This window comes from Micromys minutus, assembly GCF_963924665.1.
Source record: "Micromys minutus genome assembly, chromosome: 22".
NCBI lineage: Eukaryota > Metazoa > Chordata > Mammalia > Rodentia > Muridae > Micromys > Micromys minutus.
This window is the reverse complement of record NC_137957.1, coordinates 17,098,604-17,123,942: the sequence shown is the minus strand read 5'-3', so window position 1 is coordinate 17,123,942 and position 25,339 is coordinate 17,098,604. Positions and strand designations below refer to the sequence as shown.

The window sequence follows — 25,339 nt, the reverse complement described above, 5'->3', positions numbered from 1 at the left end:
GTTTGAGAACAACTGTTCTAGGCTGGGGTGGGGGCTACATCAGCAAGAAAGGAACAGCCCTCCTCTATCCTGGGAAAGATTTGGGAACATTCTGGTGGCTGTAGGCAGAGCTCGATGAGGACAGGTGCATGGGAGAGGCTTTCTAGATGCTCCGAGTGGTTACTGTCTGCATCCTTTAGAGGTGAGCTCAAGTGTGTGAACACCCTATGTCCAAAGAAGTGAACGCCGGATATCAGACTGGGAGGAGCCATAGTCATGGAAACGGGGGGGCCCAGATTCCGATTCTAACGTGACCAGTGACCGGTTAGTAAATAGGGCTCTTCCGATGTAAAACTTTGAAACCCTGAGAAACTGTCCGTGGACTTGGGGGAGGGGGCGAGTATCTTCCCATGCATATCTAGTGTTTTTTTTTTTTTTAAATAACTGGATTAAATAAAATGTTTCCATTTAGAGGATCAAGTGGATTTATAGCTACATCCGCTCTTTACTCTTTTCACACTAAACTCATTATGAAAGTGTGTTAACTGGATTCCTAAGATGGAAGAGGCAGGATGCCGCTAGTTGGTGGCTCTCTGACAATCTGTGGCAGATCCAGGTACTTGGCAGCAGATCTTTCTCTAGTTCCCAGATAGGGAAGTACAGGATGAGCAGACACTCACTGCCACTGAAATGAGGGAGCTGCGACTCATCCAGCTCAGAGCTGGTCTTCCTAAGAGTCTCTTATACGAACAACTGGTTGGTACTGAGCCAACAAAGCCCCAGGAATGAAGAGCGGAGCTCTGACAACCCCTCTTTAGAACTCAGTGTTATTGATACATTGTATAGATGGGATGGTCCCCTCTGGGGACACCTGTCAAAGACGGCCATCAAGTGTCCCCAGAGAGGACAGCCAAGGTCAGAAATGCTTGGCTAACCACAATCTTCCACACTCCTTTGCAAGAGATGAAGGTTTTAGGGATTTTGTGATGGTATTAGTGTCTTTATTTCTTTGTTCCTTCCTCCCTTCCTTTTTTTTTCTTACTCCTTTTTTAAGGATTAATTTTACTTAAGTGCATGTTTGTGCCTGCATGACTTTATGTGCACCACACGGCAGAGGCTGCAGAGGCCAGAGAACTTCAGATCCCCTGGAACCTGAGTTACCGGTGGTTGTGAGGCCCCTGATGTGGGTGCTAGAGATCAAACGGGGTCTTCTTTGAGAGCCATAACACTGTTAACTGCTGAGCCATCTCTCAGTGCTGGGATCTGGTGAGACCACTGGCTTAGTGGATGTAAAACGCTCCCTGGACAAGGGTGACAACAGTTTGATCCTCTAGCGCCCATCTAAGGCTGGAGCTATGACTGTAACTCTAGCACTTGTACAGTGACATGGGAGATGGAGACAAGAGATTCCCCAGAAGCTTACAGACCACGTGACGTGGCATGCAGCGCAGCAGGGAGCAAGAGACCCCACCCCAGGGTGGGAAGCAAGAACTGTCATCCCAGCTTGCTGTCTGTTGCCATGTGGGCCACGGTATACATGTCCCCACCTTCAGACACACAAGTATGCAGAGACAGACACACACACACACACACAAGGAGAAATAGAAAGCAATATATTGAAAACAAAATGACCGGAACAAACCCTTTGGTCAGACTGAAGCTTAATATCCACTCTGGAATGATACAGCCATTCCTGAATCCAATCCAACCTTGTTTTTATGAGGGGAAACCGAACCAAACCAAGCCAAACCAAACCAAACCAAGCCAAACCAAACCAAACCAAACCAAACTAAAACAAAACAAACCAACCAACTAAACAAACAAACAAAAAACCCTACAAATCTCTTAGACATGATGGGGAATACTTTGTGCCTCAGTTTCCACACTGTAAAAAAAAAATGAGGGTATGTATCTCCGGTGCCTAATGCTAGTCGCTAATGACATGTTCATGTCCTGACTGTTAGTGTCATGTGCAGAGTAATACCTTGTTACCTCACGATACCCGTTGACACGATTTGTAAGTGTGTTAGTCCAAGGTTAGGATAGGAAATAACATCCAGAGGGAAGGAAGATCCATTATCACCCCATGTGACCACATTCTGTATGCCAAGGTGTTTACAAATAGTTACTTGCTTCTTTGAAGCACTGACAGATTCATACTGCCTCCATCCGTTTTGAACCAGAGATGAGCTATATGACTTTCTTTGGCCAGAGGGTGAAAGCAGAACCAACATGTGTTAAGCTGAGACAGGAGCTTTAAGAGGCAGTGAATGATGTGATCTGGTCCCCTGCCGTGACTACAGTTATCACGGAAACACTGGGACATGGAATTCACACCAGCTGCGTCCTTCCTTCCTTTCCTCCTTCCTTCCTTCCTTCCTTCCTTCCTTCCTTCCTTCCTTCCTTCCCTCCTTTCTTCCTTTCTTAATTTCTTGTATTTTTCCCAAATTAGTTTAGACAGAAAGTCCAGATACTACACCAACACTACACCATTTGAATTCTAAATGAGACACAACAACACACACACACACACACACACACACACGTGCAAAAATACCAAACAAAACAAAAACAAAAACCCAACCCATGTGCACGTGATTACCTCAGCATCTTGGTTGGTGGACAAACGATAATTTTCTGATTACAGATAATTAGCCAACATTTCCTCCGTGGGGAAGGAACTCGCTATTCAGAGGGTTGGCGGACAAGTGCTTATGTTTTTAAAGATTTGGCTGTGTCAGTAGAAAAACAGAGCCGCTGCCTAGATCCATCCACAAACCATCCAAGTAAATACAAGGAAATGACCTGAAGTTCAGAGGCCAGGTTGTTTCTCTTTGAACATCATTTACCTGCCCACTGTCTTTGATGGATTTCTCTCTCTGCCTCCAGCTGTCTTTGTGCAGGGCTGGAAAATATTCTTGGTCCCCACACAGGGCAGCAGTAAGTTTCCTGACACGGCAGGATCTCACAGAAAGTGATCTCAGGCACTTGCAGGGAGGTCTGTGTGGGCGCCGGGGTTGTGTGGGGGGCTGAAAGGCATTGAGCAGGAGGGCGAAGGTCACCCAAAGGGGTGACACACCAAGGGAGAATGGGTTGGGTCTGTAGTTGGGAACAGGAAGGCTGTACCTGAGGTGGGCGCTATGGACGGCAAAGCTGGCTCTGAAGAGGTTGTAATGTTGCTGGAAGAGGACAAAACGGTTAGTGAATGAAAGGGGCCTTCAAGAGGCCTCCTCCCGGGGCTACAGTAATGGCTCAGAGATTAGGAGCATTTGCTGTTCTTGCAGAAGACCCAGGTTCAGTTCCCAGCCCTCACATTAGGGAATTCCATCAGCTTGAAATTCCAACTCCAGGGGATCCAACGCCCTCTCCTGACCTCCTCAGCCCCCCCCCCCCATATACACATATATAAGAATAAATATTTTTGAAGTCCGTCTCTCAAAGGAGTACAAGATCTAAACTCTTACCTTAGAGGGAGATTTGGGGAGCGCCGGTCTTGATCCTTTAAGCTAAGTATGTAGAGGGCGACTATTGTCAAGGCACTGTTAAAGGGGAGGGGGGACATTATGTGGCAGATTTGTTTCCATATATATCTCAGACAAGCTCCCAGCTGGCCAAAGATGCTCTCACAGGCCACACATGGGGGCTGGGGGTGGCTGTAGCTGGCAGAAACACCATGAAAACAGAACAGTTAGGTTTTTCTGCCTGGGACAGAGAAAAGAGTCCTGCCAGAGTAGAGGGTACTCTGTGCTGAGGGAGCCCTTCAGAGAGCAGACCCCCGGCTGCAGCAAGAGGTCAACCAACCAAGGAAGCCTGTCAACAGCTGGAGGCAGGGCAGGAAAGAGCAAGGATGAATCTTGCTTCCTGCTGGTGGCCTTCATCCACTGTTGAGCTGCTAAGAGGAAGCCGAGGATGGTCATGGACCCTAAGCCTTTGGTCAGCTGCAGGATCTTTCAGAGGATGTTGTATCAGTCAGAGATGAGGGAAACAGGGAGCGCAACAAAGTATGCACATGATGTGACTACAAAGTAACCAAGGTGCTTTTTTCCCCCTTCTCCTTAACACAACAAACTCGAGAAAACTAAAGCGATCCTTAAAGGTTCTAGGGTTTGGGGGTGTGAATCCCAAGTGCTTATGCATCTGAACTTGTGTGCCTTTCTTCCTCTTTGCACAGAGTTTTTAGACTCTCTCATGATGTCTGCTGGAAATAAGGCCACCCGACTTGTCCCGCCTTGGCAGCCTCATTTCACACCTTGCTTTTCAAACTGAATTTCTTAGTACTTTGTCCTCCCACAAAGATGGCAGAGTTACCATCGCTGCATAAAAAACAAAGAGATGGGCCACAAACTAATTCCATTCACAGGAGAGGAATTCCTGGTAGCTGTCCAGACTCTGTTCTTTCTGGAAAAGTGTCACTAAATCTAAAGGTGTGTCAGGCAGAGCCTGTAGTGTCACCCTGGCAGCTGACCACTGTAGACCAGTGTCCCTTGCTTTGTGCTTTCCTGTGTCCCCCCTCCCCCACCGGACCCATCTCCTCCACTATTAAGTCTAAAACCCCACCAGGATTCCTGATTGACATCTGTCTCAATACATAGGTCAGAGGACTTCTAGTGCATTAAAGTAAAATAGATATATGCTCTTTAGAGGCAAACCCTGGTTTTGACCCTTCTCAGGCACAAGGAAGACCAAGACCAAGCTTATTACCTCCCATATGTGGTCCTAACACTCAACACTGGGCTCAGAAGATCTGATAAACAGACTTAAACAGTGTCTTTACTCAGAACCAGACTCCCTCTCACCTCCTCACCCACAGGCCTCCGGTTGCTATCTCTGCAGTCTGTCTGCTAAAAGGAGATGCTTGCCCTCTCCCTGGCTGGGGAACCTGGCAGAAGATAAGTACTTAGAAGAGTGAGAGGAAAATACAAAGGCTCCTGATGGCAATTTGGGGTCATGGTTTCAAATTCCTGGGCATCTTTCTCCTCTTCCTCCTCTCCCTCCTCTACTCTCCCTCACTCCCTCCTCCACTCTCCCTCCTCCACTGTCTCCCCCTCCCTCCTCTACTCTCTCCCTCTCCCTCCTCCACTCTCTTACCCTCCCTCCTCCACTTTCTCCCCCTCCCTTCTCCATTCTCTCCCCCTCCCTCCTCCACTGTCTCCCCCCTCCACTTTCTCTCCCTCCCTCCTCCACTGTCTCCCCCCTCCACTTTCTCTCCCTCCCTCCTCCATCCTCTCCCCCTCCCTCCTCCATTCTCTCCCCCTCCCTCCTCCACTGTCTCCCCCCTCCACTTTCTCCCCCTCCCTCCTCCATCCTCTCCCCCTCCCTCCTCCACTGTCTCCCCCCTCCACTGTCTCCCCCTCCCTCCTCCACTCTCTCCCCCTCCCTCCTCCACTGTTTCCCCCTCCCTCCTCCACTGTCTCCCCCTCCCTCCTCCACTGTCTCCCCCTCCCTCCTCCACTGTCTCCCCCCCTCCACTTTCTCTCCCTCCCTCCTCCACTTTCTCCCCCTCCCTCCTCCACTGTCTCCCCCTCCCTCCTCCACAACCACCTCCATGCAGAGGCAGAGGTCAACCACAGCCTCCTTAGCTTATATTCTTAGTCTGGGCTTTGGTTTTAGTGCATCAGTTTGTCCCCACAGTTCCTCGTGTCTCTTCAATCCAAGGATTCCAGTGAAAGGTGCAACTGTGCTGATGGCCAGGCAGCGCCGACCAGACAGGATTTCAGACTCACCCACTTTCCCACGGAGACAGAAAGGAAAACAAAGAGCTTGAGAAAGCTAGGTGCAAAGATAAGACACTCACACACACATACTCTCTCTCTCTCTCTCACACACACACACACACACACATCTGATAAATCACAACTGAAAAAAATAAAATCATCAACTATCACCTCACCTCAAAGTATACAACTCGGCAATCTTTTCTTCAAGTGATGAACTTCAAAAGGGCTCCCTGTCTTTAATCGAGCGAAGGTTAGTGCCCGATTTAAAACCCTCCTTATCTTCAAAGCAAAGAGAAGGTCAGAGAGACAAGGGAAGAAGAAAGAGCCCCGCAGAATCACTTTGGAGTCCGTCTTACCAAAATGTCATCACAGCAATCAGAGCCACAACCAATGTCTGCAAAACCCAGTTAGGACAGGACTGCTTCCTTCCCGAGAAGGAGACCTGCAGAGAGTTGAGCAGAGGCAGATCAGCACGGCGGCTGTGGGGCCTGAAGAACCGCAGCAGGAACTGCTGCCTCCCTAGGACCCTGACTGCTTCTTACTTGCCTCGGTTGACATCTCTGCGCCTCTGCTCTTGCCTGAGCAGGACAACCTCCTTCAGAACCTCCCTTTGTTGGTGCTGCAGGCTATAGCAGCAGGTCCTTTCCCTGGTCTCCACCGGACAATCTTGGTTTGTATGGAAAAAAGGCCAGACACCAGCCTTCTAATAGACTTGGAGAGATCCAAGTTCCTCCAGACATGAAGAAATAAATCCCCACAGGAGAATGTCAGGGAAGCCATATGACAGGTTTGGTGGCACAAAATCCTACCACGCACTCCTTATAAAGTGCATGCGGGCCCCATTCCTCCACCTATGAATGAGGACAGCTCTGGACCCGTGTCACTGTGTTCATTTTCCATCCACTCAATGACTATTTACTGACTGGTGCTATGTACAGCCATAGAGGACATGACAACCAGTAAGTACAGTCTCTGGGAAGGTGCCAGAACACTGGCACATGGGGAACGGGGAAGGAGTATCAGGAAGCACTGTGTTTTCTTCCCTCTCACGGTACAGCACAGAACCATGATTTTGCCTAAAGGATCTGTCTACAGGGGTGGGAACAACTAAGAAACAGCCTTTAGTTGTTTCTTGGACTTGCTATCTGGTTAAGAAACATATTCTCCAATGTAAAAAAGAGGTGTTTCATCTTAGACTTTTTAACAAGCTCACAAGCCTTTGGGCTGTTAGAACAGTCTTCTCCCAAGATGCCACTGGAAGCAAGTCTGGAAGTCACAAAGTCCATGAGTGACACCCTTCCTACACTTCGCTACACCTCTCTGTGAGTATTCTGAGGATGTCTGAGTGCCACCTTACAGAGAGAGGGTTTGATGGAGCTTGTGGAGTTGGTTGGTATTAATAGTGTTATTCTTAGACGAAGCACTCCCCTCGTCAAACTGCTCTCCACAGCTCCTGGATTCTTTTACTTCTCCTGGATTTTGCTCACGGTCCTTGGACCACACAATGAGAAATGACTGAGAGTCAAGACCTGCGCAAAGCTCCTCAGTATCGCTGATTCTCATTGTCTGTATCATTCACATAGACAGATAAAATATCCGAGTGCTTCTCCAGTTATTAGGAAGGTCCACTTAACAATGCAACAATTCTCCAATTTGGCTATACCTAAGGATTACTGTAGAACGCTTCAAATATCTAAGTGCCCTGGAAAGTTGTGTCTTAATTGGTTTTAATTGAGATTGAGATGAATGTATCCATTTGCTTTCCCTTCCCCCCTCTTTGACTTCTTCTGAATTCTATCTTGAACTGCCAGGGCTTCCAACTCCTTCCCACTGTATAAATAGAGACAGAGAAGTAGAGAAAAGTCAGAGAGGTTCTATTGATTGCATCAGCACTACAGGCAGGTGACCTCGACATCCTCCAGAATGTGTCTTGGCCATTAGCAGGGAGAGCTGTGTCTTCCTACCTATGCTTCCTAGTGGCTAGAAGTCCATTAGCGGTTCACGATAGCACTCACGGAAGCACCATTTTTCACCCTGTGTATGTGTTTCCCCCAGTGAACAAGGAAACCTCTAGAAGCAAAGGTCACCTGGTGACAGGCAAGGGAGGTCAACATCACAGAAGCAGAGTGCTACCAGGACAGCACAGGAGTGACCAGAGCGACATTGCTTGCACTTTATCAAGCTCCATGAACCATTTCTGCTACAGACCATGAGAACCACAATGATGGTGGGTTTGAAACATTAGCTATCATGAGTGTGGGCTGGAGAGATGGCTCAGCGGTTAGGAACACTGACTGCTCTTCCAGAGGTCCTGGATTCAATTCCCAGCAACCACATGGTGGCTTACAACCATCTGTAATGAGATCTGGTGCCCTCTTCTGGTATACAGCTATACATGCAGGCAGAACACTGTATACATAAATAATAAAGCTTAAAAATAAACCAAAACATGAGTGTGTACCAGGCATTTGCTATGTCCAGGCATCTGAGTGCTTCATGTACACTAAAGTACAGCATCTTCACAATCACTCTCAGAAATGCTTGGAAGATAGGATGACTTGATCATCCAATTCACAATTGGAGACAAAAGAAGGCAGAGGAAGGCCAAGTTTCTCACCAGAGGTATATAGCTAAAGTGTCCTGAAGCCAGAGTTAAATTTAAACTTTCCAGCTTTGTAGTCTGCAGTTTTCAACCCTGTGCTCTGCCACCCATTTGTTCTGTAGCAATTCACTTAGGTATGATGCAAAATGTCTATGGTTTATCAATGACTACATGTGTGTGTGCGTGTGTGCATACATGTGCACGTGTGTGCGAGCGTGTGCATGTGTGTGTGTGAGAGAGAGAGACAGAGAGACACACACACACACAGAGAGAGGTAGCATTTTCCTCTGCAACTGAAACATCTCACCCTACATGAAAAACTTCTTAAGGTAGGAAATAAAACTTTATCTTCAGAAAGTCTTTTGTTCATGTCTCCCCAGGAATAAATGTTTCACAGCAATACATATATCCATACATAAGTATATATACATAATATGTACATACATATATACATAAACAAGTATAACAATGTCTAGTGTATATGTTGATGTTCCGTGTGAAGACTGTTGGATGGGGTTCCTTAAGAGATGGGGTTCACTAGATGGGAACAGTAACTGGTAGGTTGTTTCTGAAGTGGTCTCGCCGTGTTCTGGACTCTTCTTTAGGTTTTTGTTGTTTAAAAAAATTCAGCTAATAGTCACTAGCACACCAGCTTAAGAATGCAACCGAGAGACATAGACCAAGGAAGAGGTGCTGATTAATTTCTCTAAAATCGTGTGTGTATGTGTGTGTGTGTGTGTGTGTGTAGTGTGTGAATATGTGTTTGTGTTTGTAAGTTTGCATGTGTGAACAAGTGTTTGTGTGTTTGTGGTCTATGTGCATTACTTGTTTCTATGGATTGAAAACAGGACCACTTATGTGTGAGGCAAGTGCTCTACCGTGAGCTACCCCCACCGCCTGTCTTCTGCGTTTTGATTTTGAGACAGAGCTCTTCTTACAAAGTTGCCCAGGCTCATCCTGAATTCATTTTATACCCCAGGCTCTAATAAAAGGCAAGCTTTGCTCTTTCCGTCTTTCTGCCTTCGCCTCCCACAGCCCACGCCCAACCCCCATCCAGGAGGCTGGCTAAGACTTCCATTTACATTTCAGTGTTTTGAGTGGAGGACAGCACCCCTGCTCATTACCTTTCAGTCTCTTTACCTTGGTAGGCTTTTTGGAACTGGCCCTTCTTGCAGAAGATGCACTAACAGCTGTGCTAAATTTGCTTTAAAAGAGAGAAAGAAAATTGATTACTATTCAGATGCCTCTCTCAGAGGTATATGACAATGGCCCAGACTGTCACAACCTGACAGTGGGACTTTTCTTTTGTAGGACAGTGATAATATGAAAAAAGGAAAGCCACAGCAGTTGGAGTTCTTCTGTGTGTAGGGGGTTAGTAAACATTAATGGTTGCATTAGCATTGTTTGTGTCTTTTATTTTTAAAGAACTAGAGCCCAGGAAATGGCATTTAATTCCTTAAGTACTAAGAACAGACAATAAAATAACTCCCCACCCCCAGAATTAAACATGATTTTTTTTTCATTTCAATTTTAGAAATGACCACCACCTCTTCTCCTTGACAGGACAGACGTCCTTTTGCTTTAGTTAGTACTTCCTCTAATGGCTGAGGCACTTAAACAGAGTCCTCGTGTTTGGGGGGGGGGGGGGTAGGGGGAGGGTATTCTAAAATATTCCAAGGCAGAACCAGGAACCTCGGTGCCTGGAAGTATACCGTGCTCTGTCCACAAGGCCAGTCAGCATGGTCACATATGGGAGGAACTGACTCTTGGCCTTCTGCACGTACCTGGCTGAACTGGCTCCGCTGACAGAGGACTTCCAGGTGCTGCTGAGGCGTTTTAGCCTGGCCAGCTTTTTGTTCCATATTTCTAACTCTTCTATTCTTTCTTCCAGATTGTTGGTGAGTTTGCACAGCTGCTTCACAGCCCCCACATTCTCCATGAAGATCTGGTCCTGGAAAGGAACACAGCACAAGCTGCTGAGCTGTAGAGTTTGAGGCTAGGGTCTTCCAGAGTCCTCGCGCTACCCGAAGGCAGAAGGCGCTACAGTGAAGGGCTGTATACCAGCAACTCCACGTTCGAGCTGGAGAAATCTGAAGTGGTTTGAAACTCAGAACAGGCCACCCAAACTGCCAGATGTGCTGCTGACTGGTATACAATAAAACAAAGTCTGTCTTTGGAACGGAAGTAAGGACAGTGAACTGAAGGACACTGTCAGGCCTGAAGGCCAAAGACGTATCCTCTAGGACCATTGTGTTGTTTAAAGCCCATGGGGGGGGGCACAGGCTTCCACGGACTGACTGTGTGGTCATTGCTAAACCCCTAAGTCCCCTCACGGAGTGATTGCAGCTCTCCCTGATAAACTGTGCAGCAAGTTGTTGGGCCCTGAAGGAGGCTCAGCCAGCTGTGGCATGCGGCTGTAATTCCAACATCCAGAAGGCTGAGGCAGGAGAACGACCGTGAGTTCCAGGTAATCTGGGCTGTTCAGTGAGTTCCGGGCCCAGCCTCAGCTATATAGAGAGTGTTGGGATTCTGTAAACCCACCCCTCAGTTACCTGGCAACAGCCAGGTGTGCTCTGTCCCACAGTTGCCTGGCCCTATAAAAGGCAACTGCTTGCCCCCTCCTCTTGCTCTCTTGCCCTTGCTCTTGCTCTTCTCCCCTTTGTCCTTCCTCTCTCTACCCCCCCATGTGCTCATGGTCGCCTCTACTTCTCTACTCCTCTCTTCTCTCTCTCTCCCCCTACCACCCTCTTAACTCCCTCTTCATGACCTGAATAAACTCTATTCTGTACTATACCATAGTGTGGCTGGTCCCTCAGGGGGAAGGGATTCCCAACATGGGTTCCCCAGAGGCACCCCCTTTCCCCCATGCCTCACTGCACCTCCATGGGCCATAATCCTCCTACACACACACACACACACACACACACACACACACACACACACACACACTATTCATCTTTTTCCTAACATTGGTGCCAAAACCTGGGACATCTCTTTTCTTTTCTATATACATATCTCCAAAATAAAATTTAAAAATAAAATAAAAACAACAATATAACTCTAAAGACCCTGGCTCTTCACTGAGTTCTGCCACCAGGTAAAAATGTGACGAATTCAAGAGATTTCAGCTTTTTTGTTTATCGATGGGACGATAACTCTTGAGATATCATTTCTTCTTTAACATTTCTGAAGTGATCCTGTGTACTTGATTATAATCTGACTCTCAAACAATGTTTAAAACACACTTAATCCCTTTTGTTCAATGAAAGCCACTAAAACATCTGAAGAGATAAAGATTGGAGAACCCACTAAAGCCAAAGTGCCCAAGCCACATCCTGCCTGGCCACAGGGTTCAGTTTTACTATGAACGTGTGTCCGTCTTAGCCATAATAAAAAGCACTGGCAAGTTCTTGTCAGACCTCACACTGACCCCATGATCTTTCCCCCTTCTCTCGTCTCAAAAGTTGAAAGTTCAAAGCAATGCCTGCTCTTACGGAGAGATATGTGGTATTCCATCATCTATGAACATTCCAGAGTGAAGGTTCAGTCTGTGCAGTTTTAAAGGCACATTTGTCCTGAGAAGCATTGAAAGATGTTAATGCTCAGCCAGCCAAGGAGGTCTTGTCAGCTGGCCATTTGTCCACATCCGGTGTTGCATGCTACCTCCCTATCCAAACGGAGAGTCTGCTGGGAGGCCATTGTGTTGATTCAAATCAAATTTGTTGCTAGCAAATGACAGCAGGTGAACTGAGAGGTGCTGAGCTTGGGAAAGCAGAGAGTTTTGGGAAGCAAAGGACCAACAGGTTTATCTCTGAGGCCTGTGTTTGCTTTAAGGGTGTGTGTGTGTGTGTGTGTGTGTGTGTGTATGTATGTATGTATATATGTGTATGTATGTATGTGTGTAAGTATGTGTATATGTGTGCATGTGTGTGAGAGTATGTGTGTATAAGTATGGGTATGCGTGTATGAGTATGTGTATGTATGTGTGTGTGTATGTGTGTGTGAGTCTGTTTGCATACGTGTGTATATGTGAGTGTCTGGTGAGTATGATGTGTGGAATATGTCTGTATGAGTTTGTATGTGTGAGTGTGTGTGTATGTGTGTGTGAATGTGTGTATATGTGTGTGTGTGTGAATGTGTGTATGTGTGTGTGAATGTGTGTATGTGTGTGTGTGTGTGTGTGTTTGGGGGGGTGTACTGGGAAAGAAGAAGCAAAGCAGGCAAAATGAATAAAGCCAGGCTCTCAGAATAAACCTTCATTTTATATATATTATATGTAATATATGATGTATGTGCACATCTATATAAATTTGCCTTTCAAATTATGTGGGTATTTTACTTTATGTTCTCAGTCACGCATGAAGCCACCCTCTAATTGTTTAATATATACATACCAGGTGGGAGACTACATAGGTAAAGGCCAAGAAACTAGCAAGGGACCCAATGTGACTAGAAGAAAGGACATTCTAAGGGAGGGGGTGGGGAAGACAACAGAGACAAGTGCAAAGAGGAAAGGCTGGGGATGAGAGAGACATCAGGAAAGGGGGCAGGAAGATAAGGGGGAGTTGGGGTTAGAAAATCAAATGGAGTACACATGAAAGCCCCATTTGGAATCTTAACTGCTTTGTAAGGCTACAAAAAATAAAAATACAACAAAGTACAAAGAAAGAAAAAATGCGGGTATTTAAAAATAATGATGAACCATAATTGTACTAAAAAAGCATCTTGTTTAAAAAGAAAGAAATAAGAAAAGAAATAAGCATAATGTGCGATTGAATTTCTGGTCTCACCTTAAAGAAAAGATTTATTTTAAATATGTTTTCAAAACACTGATTGACTAGTCCTTCTTAGAAAGATATTCCACATAGAAAATAAAAATAATTAGCAATGGAAACTTTTAATAATCATACTGTGAGTAACTACAGTGAGGGATGTCCACACACACCACACATGATTATAACACACACACCACACATGATTATAACACACACACCACACATGATTATAACACGCACACCACACATGATTATAACACGCACACCACACATGAGTATAACACGCACACCACACATGATTATAACACACACACCACACATGATTATAACACACATACCACACATGATTATAACACACACACCACACATGATTATAACACACACACCACACATGATTATAACACGCACACCACACATGATTATAACACACACACCACACATGATTATAACATGCACACCACACATGAGTATAACATGCACACCACACATGATTATAACACACACACCATACATGATTATAACACACACACCACACATGATTATAACACACATACCACACATGATTATAACACACACACCACACATGATTATAACACACACACCACACATGATTATAACACACACACCACACATGATTATAACACACACACCACACATGATTATAACACTCACACCACATATGATTATAACACACACACCATACATGATTATAACACACACACCACACATGAGTATAACATACACACCACACATGATTATAACACACACACCATACATGATTATAACATATACCATACATGATTATAACATACACCATACATGATTATAACACACACACCACACATGATTATAACACACACACCATACATGATTATAACACACACACCACACATGAGTATAACATACACACCACATATGATTATAACACACACACCATACATGATTATAACCAAATATAACAGATACATGATTGTACCAAAAACATTTGGTTCTTAAATATTGAAGATATGAGATATAAACACAAAGCCAAACGTTTAAGTAAAGGTCTAGCGAGTCTAAATTGTAAGTATCACCATGAATTCCTGATGTATCCTATCTCCTTGGAGGGAGAAACTATTTTCTATCTTTACCCATGAACAAGTATAATAAAAAGACATTTCTGACTCACTCACAGCGAACCCGTTCATGTGGTCTCTGGAGGAAACCAGGAATCTTGTGAGGAGCAGCCCCGGGTTTGGGGCAAGCAGGATATGGAGAGAGCTCAGACACCTCTCTGACAAAGCAGAGGATAGCCACCCATGACCGTGGGTAGGTCAGAGTAAGCAGGAACCTCCTGAAGAGGTTTGAGAGTGTCAAAGGAAGAGCTGCCGCAATCCATCATATTTGTTTTAAAAGCACCCATGGTCATACCCAATTTAAAAATGTTTTATGGGTTGCCTTCAGAAGATATTACAGGTTTAACTTTTCTTTTCAGAACACTCATAACAGAGGGAGGAACGAACCTTTTGCTTCCTCGACTGCATGTCCACCTATCTAGGGAGGAAAATGTTCTTCGTTTTAACAGAATGCCAAACACCAGATAAAGAATGACAGAGTATCACTGTTTACTGTCCTCCCCCCCAACAATGGAACTTAATAGAAAATTATTGTTAATGGCTGCCCATGATGTATATGCATGCCTTTTGTGTCGCATATACATCAAAACAAAACAAAAACATTTATGAACATTCAGCATCAACTATAGAAAAAATTACCAATCTACATGGTAATGGTCCAGTAGTTTCATTGTTAAGAAATGGTCCTTCCCTTTCAGAACGATGATGTCAGGCTGGGGAGATAGCTCTCCATGCAAAGCCTTGCCTATGTAAGCACAAAGATGTAAGCTGGGTACCCAGAACCCAAGGAGAGAGAAAGGGCCATGCAGACACGGTGATGCATACTTACTACTCCAGCTCTAGGGAGACAGAGACAGGCAACCCCTACGATTCTGTCAGACACTCTAGAGTAATCAGCAAGTCCACAAGAGACCCTGTCTCCAAAAACGAGGTTGATGGTGCTTCTAAGGAATGAGAGCCAAGACCTCTGGCTTCCAGATGCATGTGCTGAAACACACGCACATGCACGCATGCACGCACGCATGCACACACACACACATGCGCACACACACACACACACACACACACACAGAGAGAGAGAGAGAGAGAGAGAGAGAGAGAGAGAGAGAGAGAGAGAGAGACTATGTTAAAGTATCTGGAACTCAGTTTAAATAATTTAGTTGGAGAAAACTAGAAATTTGTAGCAGGTTGGAACTAAAATTTAAGACGCCCTCTGAAGACTCACATGTTCCAACACTTGTTTGACTGATTGATGGGCCGAGCTATATTGAGACTTTGTCACCCTTGGGATGGGCACAGAGTTTTCAGTAGTGGGTCACTGGAGATGGTACCCCATTATCAGGCACTAAACCTGAGTCACAATAAATCTTTCCTCCCTTAAGTAAATTCTGTCATGTATTTTGTTATAGCAATGTGAAAAAGAATTAATATACTCTGGACTCTGAGAGAGAGAGGTGTGAATTTTATTACTGTGGTGGTTTGAATGAAAAAATGGCCCCCATGGGCTCATAGGGAGTGGCACTATTGGGAGGTGTGGCTTTGTTGGAGTGGGCGTGGTCTTGTTGGTGAAAGTGTGTCATTGGGGGAGGTCTCAGAAGCTCAAGCCAGGCCCAGTGGCTTATTCTACCTTCCTACTGCTTTTAGATTCAGACGGAGAAGTCTCAGATTCCTCTCCAGCACGGAGTCTGCCTGCATGGCACCATGATAATACTGGACTGAACTTTGAATCTGTAAGCCAGCCCCAGTTAAGTGCTGTACTTTCTAAGAGTTGCCTTCTTTATGGTGTCTCTTCACCTGCGTACACCCGCTCCTCTCTCTGCTTCTTTTTGGAAAAGGTTTTCCTCAATACACTGACTTAGCTCTAACCCAGGCAGACAGTGAAACAATGTAAGATCCTCTCTAAACCACTAATCAACTGTTTCCACAGCGCCTTCCCCGAGGGGTTTCCAACCCTGTCTGAGAAGATAGAAGCAGTTGGTGCACATGCTTGCTTATGTGTCAATAATGATAAAAGGCTGGCTCTAATTTCTCCGGCTCAGATTCTCAGCACCATAGATCCTGTCGTACTCCTATAGGCGAGGAGATATTTCACGTGTTTTCCTATCTAGGAAGTACTAAAGACGCAGGGGAATTTATGACTCCTTACTGCTTGTAATTATGACCTGTCCTGACTTTACGGAAATGTCTAGGATCTGTTATTGCGAACAACTCTTGCTAAAAGGCTCAAAATTCTGCCTTTTGTCCACTGTCTCAGGGAAGCCTGTGAGGATGTTATAAGCTAATTGTGTTTTTGTAGATACCCCTGACCCTGGTACTGGGGGCTCACTGAGAGCACTTGACCAGGAATGTAGATTTGCATGCTGGGGGAACGTTTTCTTCATAGACATGTGTAGTCTCCATGGAGAGGCTGGAATTTATTAGTGCCCAGAGCATATACTTTACACTGAAGCACTTGGAAAGGCTTTCTTAGCAATAATCACCCTTGGTTATAAACAAATGAACCTGATTCAGTTACTTAGCTCTGTCCTGCTATGAATGTGGTCCAATACCTCAGCAGAAACACAACTTCAGAGTTGGGATAAGAACAAACTGTCACAGAAAGTTGCTGCTAACGTTGGAAAGAACAAAGCACAGAGGAGCACACAGACACCGCGAAGTAACTCAGCCAGCAAGCATACATGGCCAGCACGGCCTCTAACTTCTACTCCTGGTGTAGATGGTCAGTGTGCCTCATTCCACAGTGGGGCGCTCTATTGAACAACCCGCTGTGATTAGGTAATCAGCAGAGTCGGAAAGCTCAGCAGATAGGAGCTATTCTCTGATCAACTAACTTTGCTAGAAAAAACCAGCACCGAGCTCCTCACCTGGGCCATGAGATGGCTCAGGAGGTGAAGGTTCTGCGAGTTTATTCTCTGGGACCCTCATGGTGGAAGAACAGAACCAAGTCTGGTAAGCCATCCTCTAACACCCAGGCCTGTGCTGTGGGAAGCAGGCACAGTTACTGACTCCTCACACCCCACAGAGTTCTTATCCACTACACAGAGTCGACCCCTCTTCACTACGCGGGCTCCTCGGCAGAAGGAGGGAATAAACCAGACACTGCAGACTCGGCTCCTGCCTTCAGAGTACACTGTTCACTGGGGAAACGGCCCGTTAGAAAGAATAAAGCCAAGTAAGTATGTGGTTGGAAAGTGTCATTAGCTCCACAGAGAAGCCTGACACTAAGGGGAATGATCATTACTGCCCAGAGCAATTAGCATTTTAAAAAAGAGTTATGGGAAGAAATAAAATAACAGAAGCAAATGAAAGGTTTTTCTCCTCTTCTCCCTCTTCTCTCTCTCTCATACACACACACACATACACACACATACACACATATACCCATACACACATACATACACATACATATACCAACACACACATACATACACATACACATATCTATACACACATACACATACCTACACACACATACACACACATATACACACATATACATACACATATACACACACTAATATATACATACACACATACCTACATACATACACCTACACACACCTACACATACCTACACACATGCATATGCATATATATACCTACACACACATACACACACCCACATACAGACATATACCTACAAACACACACACACACACACACACACACACAGAGGCATAAGACAAAGAAATGATAGAGTGCTGGACCAAATTCACAGAAGGAGGGCTCTAGGCACGAACTCCAGGAAAGAGATCCAGAGTTCTTACTAACCACAGAAAGACAAAGTCAATTTCACTCAATAACAATAGCAAACTTTAGAGAGTTGGATGTCATATTAGTGCTATGGACAAGCACCAGCCAACAGTCTGCTGGGTTGTTTTAGTTTGTTTGCTGAGATAGGGTTTCCTTCAGTCTAGGCAGGCCAGAAACTTGTGATCCTCCTGCTTCAGCCTTCCAAGTGTTGACACTACAGGTGTAGAGTGCCACAGGCAGTGTTTCACAGCAGGAAGGATGCCTGCATCCAGTACCTACTGCCAGCTTAGTCCCAGCTAGACCCTCCCATCGCATCTCCCTCCTCCTAACACCTTCCCCTCCTCCCACTGCCTCTCCCTCCTCCCACCATCTCTCCCTCCTCCCACCAAATCTCCCTCCTCCCACCGAATCTCCTTCCTCCTACCATCTCTCCCTCCTCCCACCGAATCTCCCTCCTCCCACCATCTCTCCCTCCTCCCACCAAATCTCCTTCCTCCTACCATCTCTCCCTCCTCCCACCATCTCTCCCTCCTCCCACCATCTCTCCCTCCTCCCACCATCTCTCCCTCCTCCCACCATCTCTCCCTCCTCCCACCATCTCTCCCTCCTCCCACCATCTCTCCCTCCTCCCACCAAATCTCCTTCCTCCTACCATCTCTCCCTCCTCCCACTGAATCTCCCTCCTCCCATCATCTCTCCCTCTTCCCACCATCTCTCCCTCCTCCCACCATCTCTCCCTCCTCCCACCATCTCTCCCTCCTCCCACCGCATCTCCCTCTTTCCTCTTCCTTACTGGTCCTCATAACTTGGGTTCATGGTACTGTCCTTACCACATCTTTCCCTTATTTGCCCCATCCTCTCAGCCTCTGCCCCGCTGACGCTACAGCACTGGTTCTCAGCCTGTGTGTGTCTTGACCCCTTTGGGAGGTAAATCAAACCTTTCATGGGGGTTTCCTGAGACCATTGTCAGACACAAATACTTAGTTTATGGCTTATAACAGTAGAAAAATGACAGTTTTGAAGTAGCAGAGAAGTAATTTCATGGTTGGGGGTCACCACGACATGAGAAACTGCGCTAAAGGGTGGCAGTGTTAGGAAGGTTGGGAGCCTCTGCTGTACAGCCTCAGCTGAACGCCACTCACAAATGTTCACACTGTCCTCCTGCTTCACCTCACAGACAATGGAGTTCGAAGGCCCTGCTGGGAGCTTCACCCCAACCCCATGTTTCCAGAACTGGTATTTCACAGGAGACAAGAGTCTAAAAAAGTCTGGAGACAATATCTGATTTTTAAATACAGACAACAGATTTGCAAGTTTTTTTTTTTTAAAACTATGAGAGAAATGCTATCCTCAGGTCAGACGTGGCCACCTGCATTTCATCTGTGACTTTCATCCATAGTCTCTTCTTTCCCGGCATCTTCACACTCTTGACTCCTCCCTGACCCCAGCTCCTCTCTGGAGTCCCACAACCCATGCAGCCTTCTAGACACTTTCATCTTGAGTGTTCAGTTGACATCTCAAGGGGAAATCTGAGCTCGTCTTTCCCAGAAAAGCATTTCTTTAGATTTTCTAATGCTAGTAACCACTTCTCTTCACTGAGATTCAGGAACATTAATATAAAGAAATCCGTCCTGGGGTATCTACAGCTTATTGGACCTGGGACTTGTGAGCACAGGATGTAAGTTCTCTGAGCTCCAGAAAGGGAATGGCAGGTGGAAAGGAAGAAGACTCAAGACTGTGTTTTCAGAAGCCGGAGGTTGTGTGGAAGATGGATCAACCAAGAAACTGTAGAGCTCATTAACCCATGCTTCCAATATGTGTTCCTAGTGCCTGAAGCCCTAGGGTGCAAACCACAATAGAGTACTAGAGAAATCATCTTGAAAAATATAGATTTCGGCTCTCATGTAACTATTTAGAGAGATTGACAAGGAACAAGTAAATCTACAGATGATTTCAGTTGGGTACGAATACCCTCCAAGTTGCTGTGAACAAGAATATACACTATTCTCAGTAAAAAGTTCCAGTTGAGGGATAGGTAGGTGTACTGGCTGGTTTTGTTTGACAACATGACACAAGCTGGAGTTATCACAGAGAAAGGAGCCTCAGTTGGGGAAATGCCTCCATGAGATCCAGCTGTAAGACATTTTCCCAACTAGTGATCAAGGGGGGAGGGCCCAGCCCATTGTGGGTGGAGCCATCCCTGGGCTGGGAGAACAGGGTTCTATAAGAAAGCAGGCTGCGCAAGCCAGGGGAAGCCAGCCAGTAAGCATCCAAGCCTCCATGGCTTCTGCATCAGCTCCTGCCTCCAGGTTCCTGCCCTGTGTGAGTTCCAGTCCTGACTTCCTTTGTTGATGAACAGCAATGTGGAAGTGTAAGCTGAGTAAACCCTTTCCTCCCCAACTTGCTTCTTGGTCATGATGTTTGTGCAGGAATAGAAATCCTGACTAAGACAGTAGGGTCTGTGCAAAGTCACTGTACACCCTGAAATAACCCTGAACCTCATAAAAGAAAGTGATCTGGTACAGAGACCACTTCAGATGAACCACTAGAGAAGGCCCAGGCAGTGAAGTCCACAGGCAGATGAAGCTGCCTGTGGGAAGAGTCTGTAGGATAGAAAACGCTCACAGCTCTGGGGCTGGAACATACTGGGTTTGAGGATGAGAGGGGAAATGTCTAGTAGGAGATGCTCACATGAGGCGTCTACATGGGTGGTTAAGTGGGACAGGACACAGCCTGGAGAAGGAGGAAGGGTGTCTTAGGGTTTCTATTGATGTAATAAAACACCATGACCATAAGCAAGCTGCAAAGAAAGGGTTTATTTTATCTTGCCTCCCATCATCCAAGAGAAACGGGGATTCCACTCAAGGGAGGGAACCCAGAGGCTGGGACTGAGCTGAGAGGTTATTGAGAAACATCCTTCCTACCAGATCAGAATGTGCATTTCAGGGAGACCCCCCAAGGGGCCGTGTGCACTTTGAAGTTTGAGAAGCACTCTCGGATGAACCAACAAAGTATAAATTACTCTCCACTCAAACACCCATGCCCACTGCTAAAATAAAACATAATTCCCTATGCCAATTGCCCTTCCTTCTTCATACCCAAATCACTCGGTGCACACTGAGCCAGCGGCACAGTAATTGTGAGCTTTGCACAAGAGCAGGATGTTCCAAGATTGACAGACACGGTGTTACAGAACTGCTCAGATCACACAGGCTGTATTGCCAAGAAAGGAAGTGCCTGACTTACACCAGTTTTCCATGGAGGGGGCTAATCTAGAGCCAGGAGGGCACCCTTCAGCAGAGAGCAATTTGAATATCAAAGAATTTAGACAAGCCCTTGGTGAAACAGAGGAGACTCATGAATTGCACTGTAACAATGACCCACTTTATGATCCTATTGTGGAATTTAAACACGGTTTCATCACACACACACACACACACAAACACACACACACACACACACAAAACCCTGCGAAAATGTCAACATTTTGTTTAATTATTAATTATCTTCAATGGCACATTGGAGAATTATAATTTTCCTTGCATTATAGAACATAAGTAATTTGTTATAAGCTATAGTTCTGCTTTCATTTCATTTTCTTTTTAATTATTTTGTTATTTTGTGTGTATGTGTGTATTTTTGCCTCCACGTATCTGTGTGCTGGGTGAGTTCAGGACCGGCAGGACCGCCATTGCAGATGGTTATGAGCTGCTATGTGCGTGCTTGGCATTGAACCTGGGTCCTCTGGAAGAGCCTTTCCTCCACCCACAGTCTTCTGTTTTTAAAGACAAGGTACGATTGAGCTTTTCTGTTAAGCATTCCCAGGCTGCCTGGATCTTATTTTGCGAACCGCCAGTTTTCCTTCACTAGTCCCTGCCGAGAAGAAATTCTGACCATTGCATAGTCCTTTTCCCGTACGGGCCATCGCTGTTGCTGTTTATTGTTGCTGTTGCTGTGTGCCGGAAACACATGTGTGATAATTGGTACCAATTTCTCCCTGCAGCTCAGTGAGTGATTCTTTTCCAGTCCTGACTCTGGGTAAACTGTGTCTGCCCGGTGTGCAGCCTTCAGCTGGATACCGTAGCTGGCTGTAGACACCTATGGAGTCATTGATTACCTTATCCACCATGAGGAAGTTCTCCAGTGTCTCCCCATTTCCACAGGTGACACCCCCAACCTCTCTCACGGCTCTGGGCAGGATCTCTTGCACCTCCTGGGCAATCATTCCTACACACAAGACATACCAACAGGGTTAATCGGGGTGGGGGAAGTGCTTGCAGGGTTTCCATCAGAATGCAATCCTACAGCCCTGGAAGCTCTTTTATCCCAGCTTTCGCTCTGATCTACAACTGAGGTGAAAACCTCAACAGAATTAAAAGAAGTGTCCAACCTTCCCTTCCTCCCTGCCTTCTCATTCTTAAGTCCCTGGCTAAATGGGGAGGGGGCAAATAAATACCTTTACATCCCTATCCATAGAAGGAAGGATGTTCCTATAGGAGAGGTTGGTCCTTCAGTGTTCCGCTTATTTTGGGGCTAAGGAAGGAGCATCACTGTGCTGGTTTCACCCATCTCCATCCCCACGCTGTTCAGCCCCCCTCCCTCTTTCCACACAGCTTGTGTTGCTCTTGGCCCTTGAACCCTCACTCCACAAGCAATAGATTCAAAATATTCTACCAGGACTTGAGGGTTCAGCTTGGGGGTGTTATATTAAAGGTAACCCACACATTCTCCAGCCTCCCCGTTCCAATGACTGCGTTTCTCAAAGGATGCGGTCAGCAGGGTATTTTCGAATGCCCCGGTGCCCAAGGAAAAGCTCTGTATCTGGCCACAGAAAGTGAAGGAAGACTCTGTGTCTGTACCTGTTTGATGGGCAGTGTTGATTCCCATGGCAGATGCAAATTCAGGCTTGTAGTCGTACTGAACGATCCTCATCTGGGCTATTCTTCTCAGCTGTTCGTTCGTGTCAACCTGATTTAATGAAGGGGGAGCAGATTTCATCTGGCCGGATATTTGTTAATCAGACCAATGCACGCAGTGTGGCCCTGAGAGGCGTAGAAGGCGGACAGCAGAAAAGCTGTGATGAGAAACGTTTGACTTTCTCCTCAGGGAGGACAGAGCCTTAAGGTCCACCCTGGTAACCCCTCCGACATGGTTCTCGACCTCTGGGTCATCCGACCTTCAAAAGCATAGATAATTACATCGAGATTCATAACCCTATTGAAATGACAGGAAGTAGTAATAAAAATAATTTTATGGTTGGGGGGTGGTGTCACCACAACATGAGGAACTGTATTAAAGGGTCAGAGCGTTCTGAAGGCTGAGAACCATTGCTCCAACAAATGGAACCAGAGATCTGAGTCTAAGTTATGGGGCCGAAGTGCCTCCTATGCTGCTCTTGACTTCTCTGAAAAGTTCTCACTTTGGAGAGTCTGATCAGGATACTAAGGTGTCCTGAACTGTGCCCACAGGTGTGTGGCCCAGCCTCTGCTTACAAACTGAAAATTCGCTGCCAGTTCAAAGACAACCTCTAGGTAAGCAGGGATCCCACTCGAGTGATTTTGCTGGACAGAGTTTCTTTCAGTGGATTGCTCTGTTCTCTCTCTCTCCAAGCTTCTCGGGGTTCAGGTCAGCACAGACATCCTTCTCTCCTGCCACTGGGTCTAATGATGTTCCCAACTGTCATTGCCAAGTCCTCAAAGACACTTACTGGTCCCCAGAAATTGACAGCAAACCAGAAGCTGGGCTCATCTCTGGGTTGAAATCCTGAGATGATGCCATCAGGATAAATCTCATCTTCTACCCAACTCTACAATTCTCTTTATCCCCTCAGGCTGCTGTGAGCAGCATCCGGAAGGGGAGTTTCTCATTTACAGTCTACAAGGTGAGGGGACCATGTTGTTTTGTAACCTCACAGGAAGAACAACAATATCAACCAACCAGACTCCCCAGAGCTCCTAGGACCAAACCACCAACCAAAGAGCACACATGGAGGGACCCATGGCTCCAGCCGCATATGAAGCAGAGGATGGCCTATCAGGTATCAATGAGAGGAGAGGCCCTTGGTCCTGTGAAGGCTCCATGTCTCAGTGTAGGGGAACGCCAGGGTGGGGAGATGGGAGGAAGTGGGTGAATGAGGAGCACCCTCATAGAAGCAGGGGGAAGGGGATGAGATAGGGGGATTCCAAAGGGGAAACCGGGAAAGGGGATAACATTTGAAATGCAAATAAAGAAAATATCCAATTAAAAAAAAAAAAAAGGAAAAAAAATACCGCCCAGGGTGAGGGGACCATATTGCTTACACAGAGAAAGCTTCCTAGAAGGAGTTGAGAAGCTCTGGGGAAGTGTGTTATTTAACACAATGTGTCTTCTTTAATCAAGAGCAAAATTGATGATATTTGGTAAATGAAAGTGAAACCCTGCCTAAACCTGGTGATAGTAGCCAGGAGGACATTCTCAAACTGTGACATCCCACTGAGACTTCTGATTGAGACATCCGAAGCCACTGGTGTGGCCAGATGCAAAGATCAGAAATGCAAATGGAGTAAGTCTCACTAAAGCTCAAAATTTAGAACTGATATTTGGAAATGTATGTGAGAACCTTCTAGTCCTGAGTTCTCATCCAAAGAGGAGATCCCAGCAGCCCTAAGATGAACTCTGCAAGTCACATGAGCATCAGCCAAATAACAACTATTCTTTGAAATCCTCACAGCAGCCAGTCAGAAAACCCAGCCCAGAGGGAAAGGAGTGCAGTCTGACAGAGGGGCCAATGATTAGCAGGTTAGATCCCCCAGTAGCCAAAAGAAGAATTAAAAAAAAAAGTTTATTTAATGTATATGACCACAGTGGTACTCTTCAGACACACCAGAGAGGGCATCAGATCCCATTACAGATGGTTGTGAGCCACCAAGTGGTTGCTGGGAAATGAACTCAGGACCTCAGGAAGAGCAGTCAGTGCTCTTAACCGCTGAGCCATCTCTTCAGCATCCTCGGACAGATTTTTAATAGTCTTAAGGATGCTTTTGTGAGAGGAAACCAGAATGAGAAGATGGAGAGTGGAAGATGCTGAGGAAGCTGGAAATGGGAGTGGCCTCAGGCTCTATCCTGAGCCACTACAACTTGCCGGACCTCTGTACTTCTATCCCAAGTAATGACAAAGCAAAAGACTGAGGGTCAGGCAAGCCTACTTCCATGTCACAGCTGAAGACCCTGAACAGCCTGGGAAGCATCTTTATTTAAGCAACTCTTCGGGATAGATTTTGATATCCACTAGGCAACTGCTTGTCCTAAGTGAATCAAGGCACCATATTTCTGGCCCAAAGTTGATTGGCCCAGTGAGAACCCCAGACTGGGGAGCTTTTCAAGTATTCCTCAAAAAGATTTCCTCATGCAAGACAACAG

At 46.0% G+C, this 25,339-nt stretch overlaps 1 protein-coding gene across 1 annotated transcript in view; it reads right to left on the bottom strand.

Moving 5' to 3' along the window:
- Window positions 1–25,339, bottom strand: part of MYRFL (myelin regulatory factor like) — a gene marked incomplete at both ends in the record, with an annotated part of 113,330 nt that overhangs the window by 15,273 nt on the left and 72,718 nt on the right. The window contains 8 exons of the mRNA XM_080935346.1: window positions 2,829–3,008; window positions 3,106–3,158; window positions 3,444–3,518; window positions 6,053–6,138; window positions 9,439–9,502; window positions 10,083–10,249; window positions 22,059–22,168; window positions 22,801–22,909. Coding sequence (XP_080791472.1) covers window positions 2,829–3,008; window positions 3,106–3,158; window positions 3,444–3,518; window positions 6,053–6,138; window positions 9,439–9,502; window positions 10,083–10,249; window positions 22,059–22,168; window positions 22,801–22,909 — 844 coding nt within the window. The remainder of the gene's footprint in view (window positions 1–2,828; window positions 3,009–3,105; window positions 3,159–3,443; window positions 3,519–6,052; window positions 6,139–9,438; window positions 9,503–10,082; window positions 10,250–22,058; window positions 22,169–22,800; window positions 22,910–25,339) is intronic.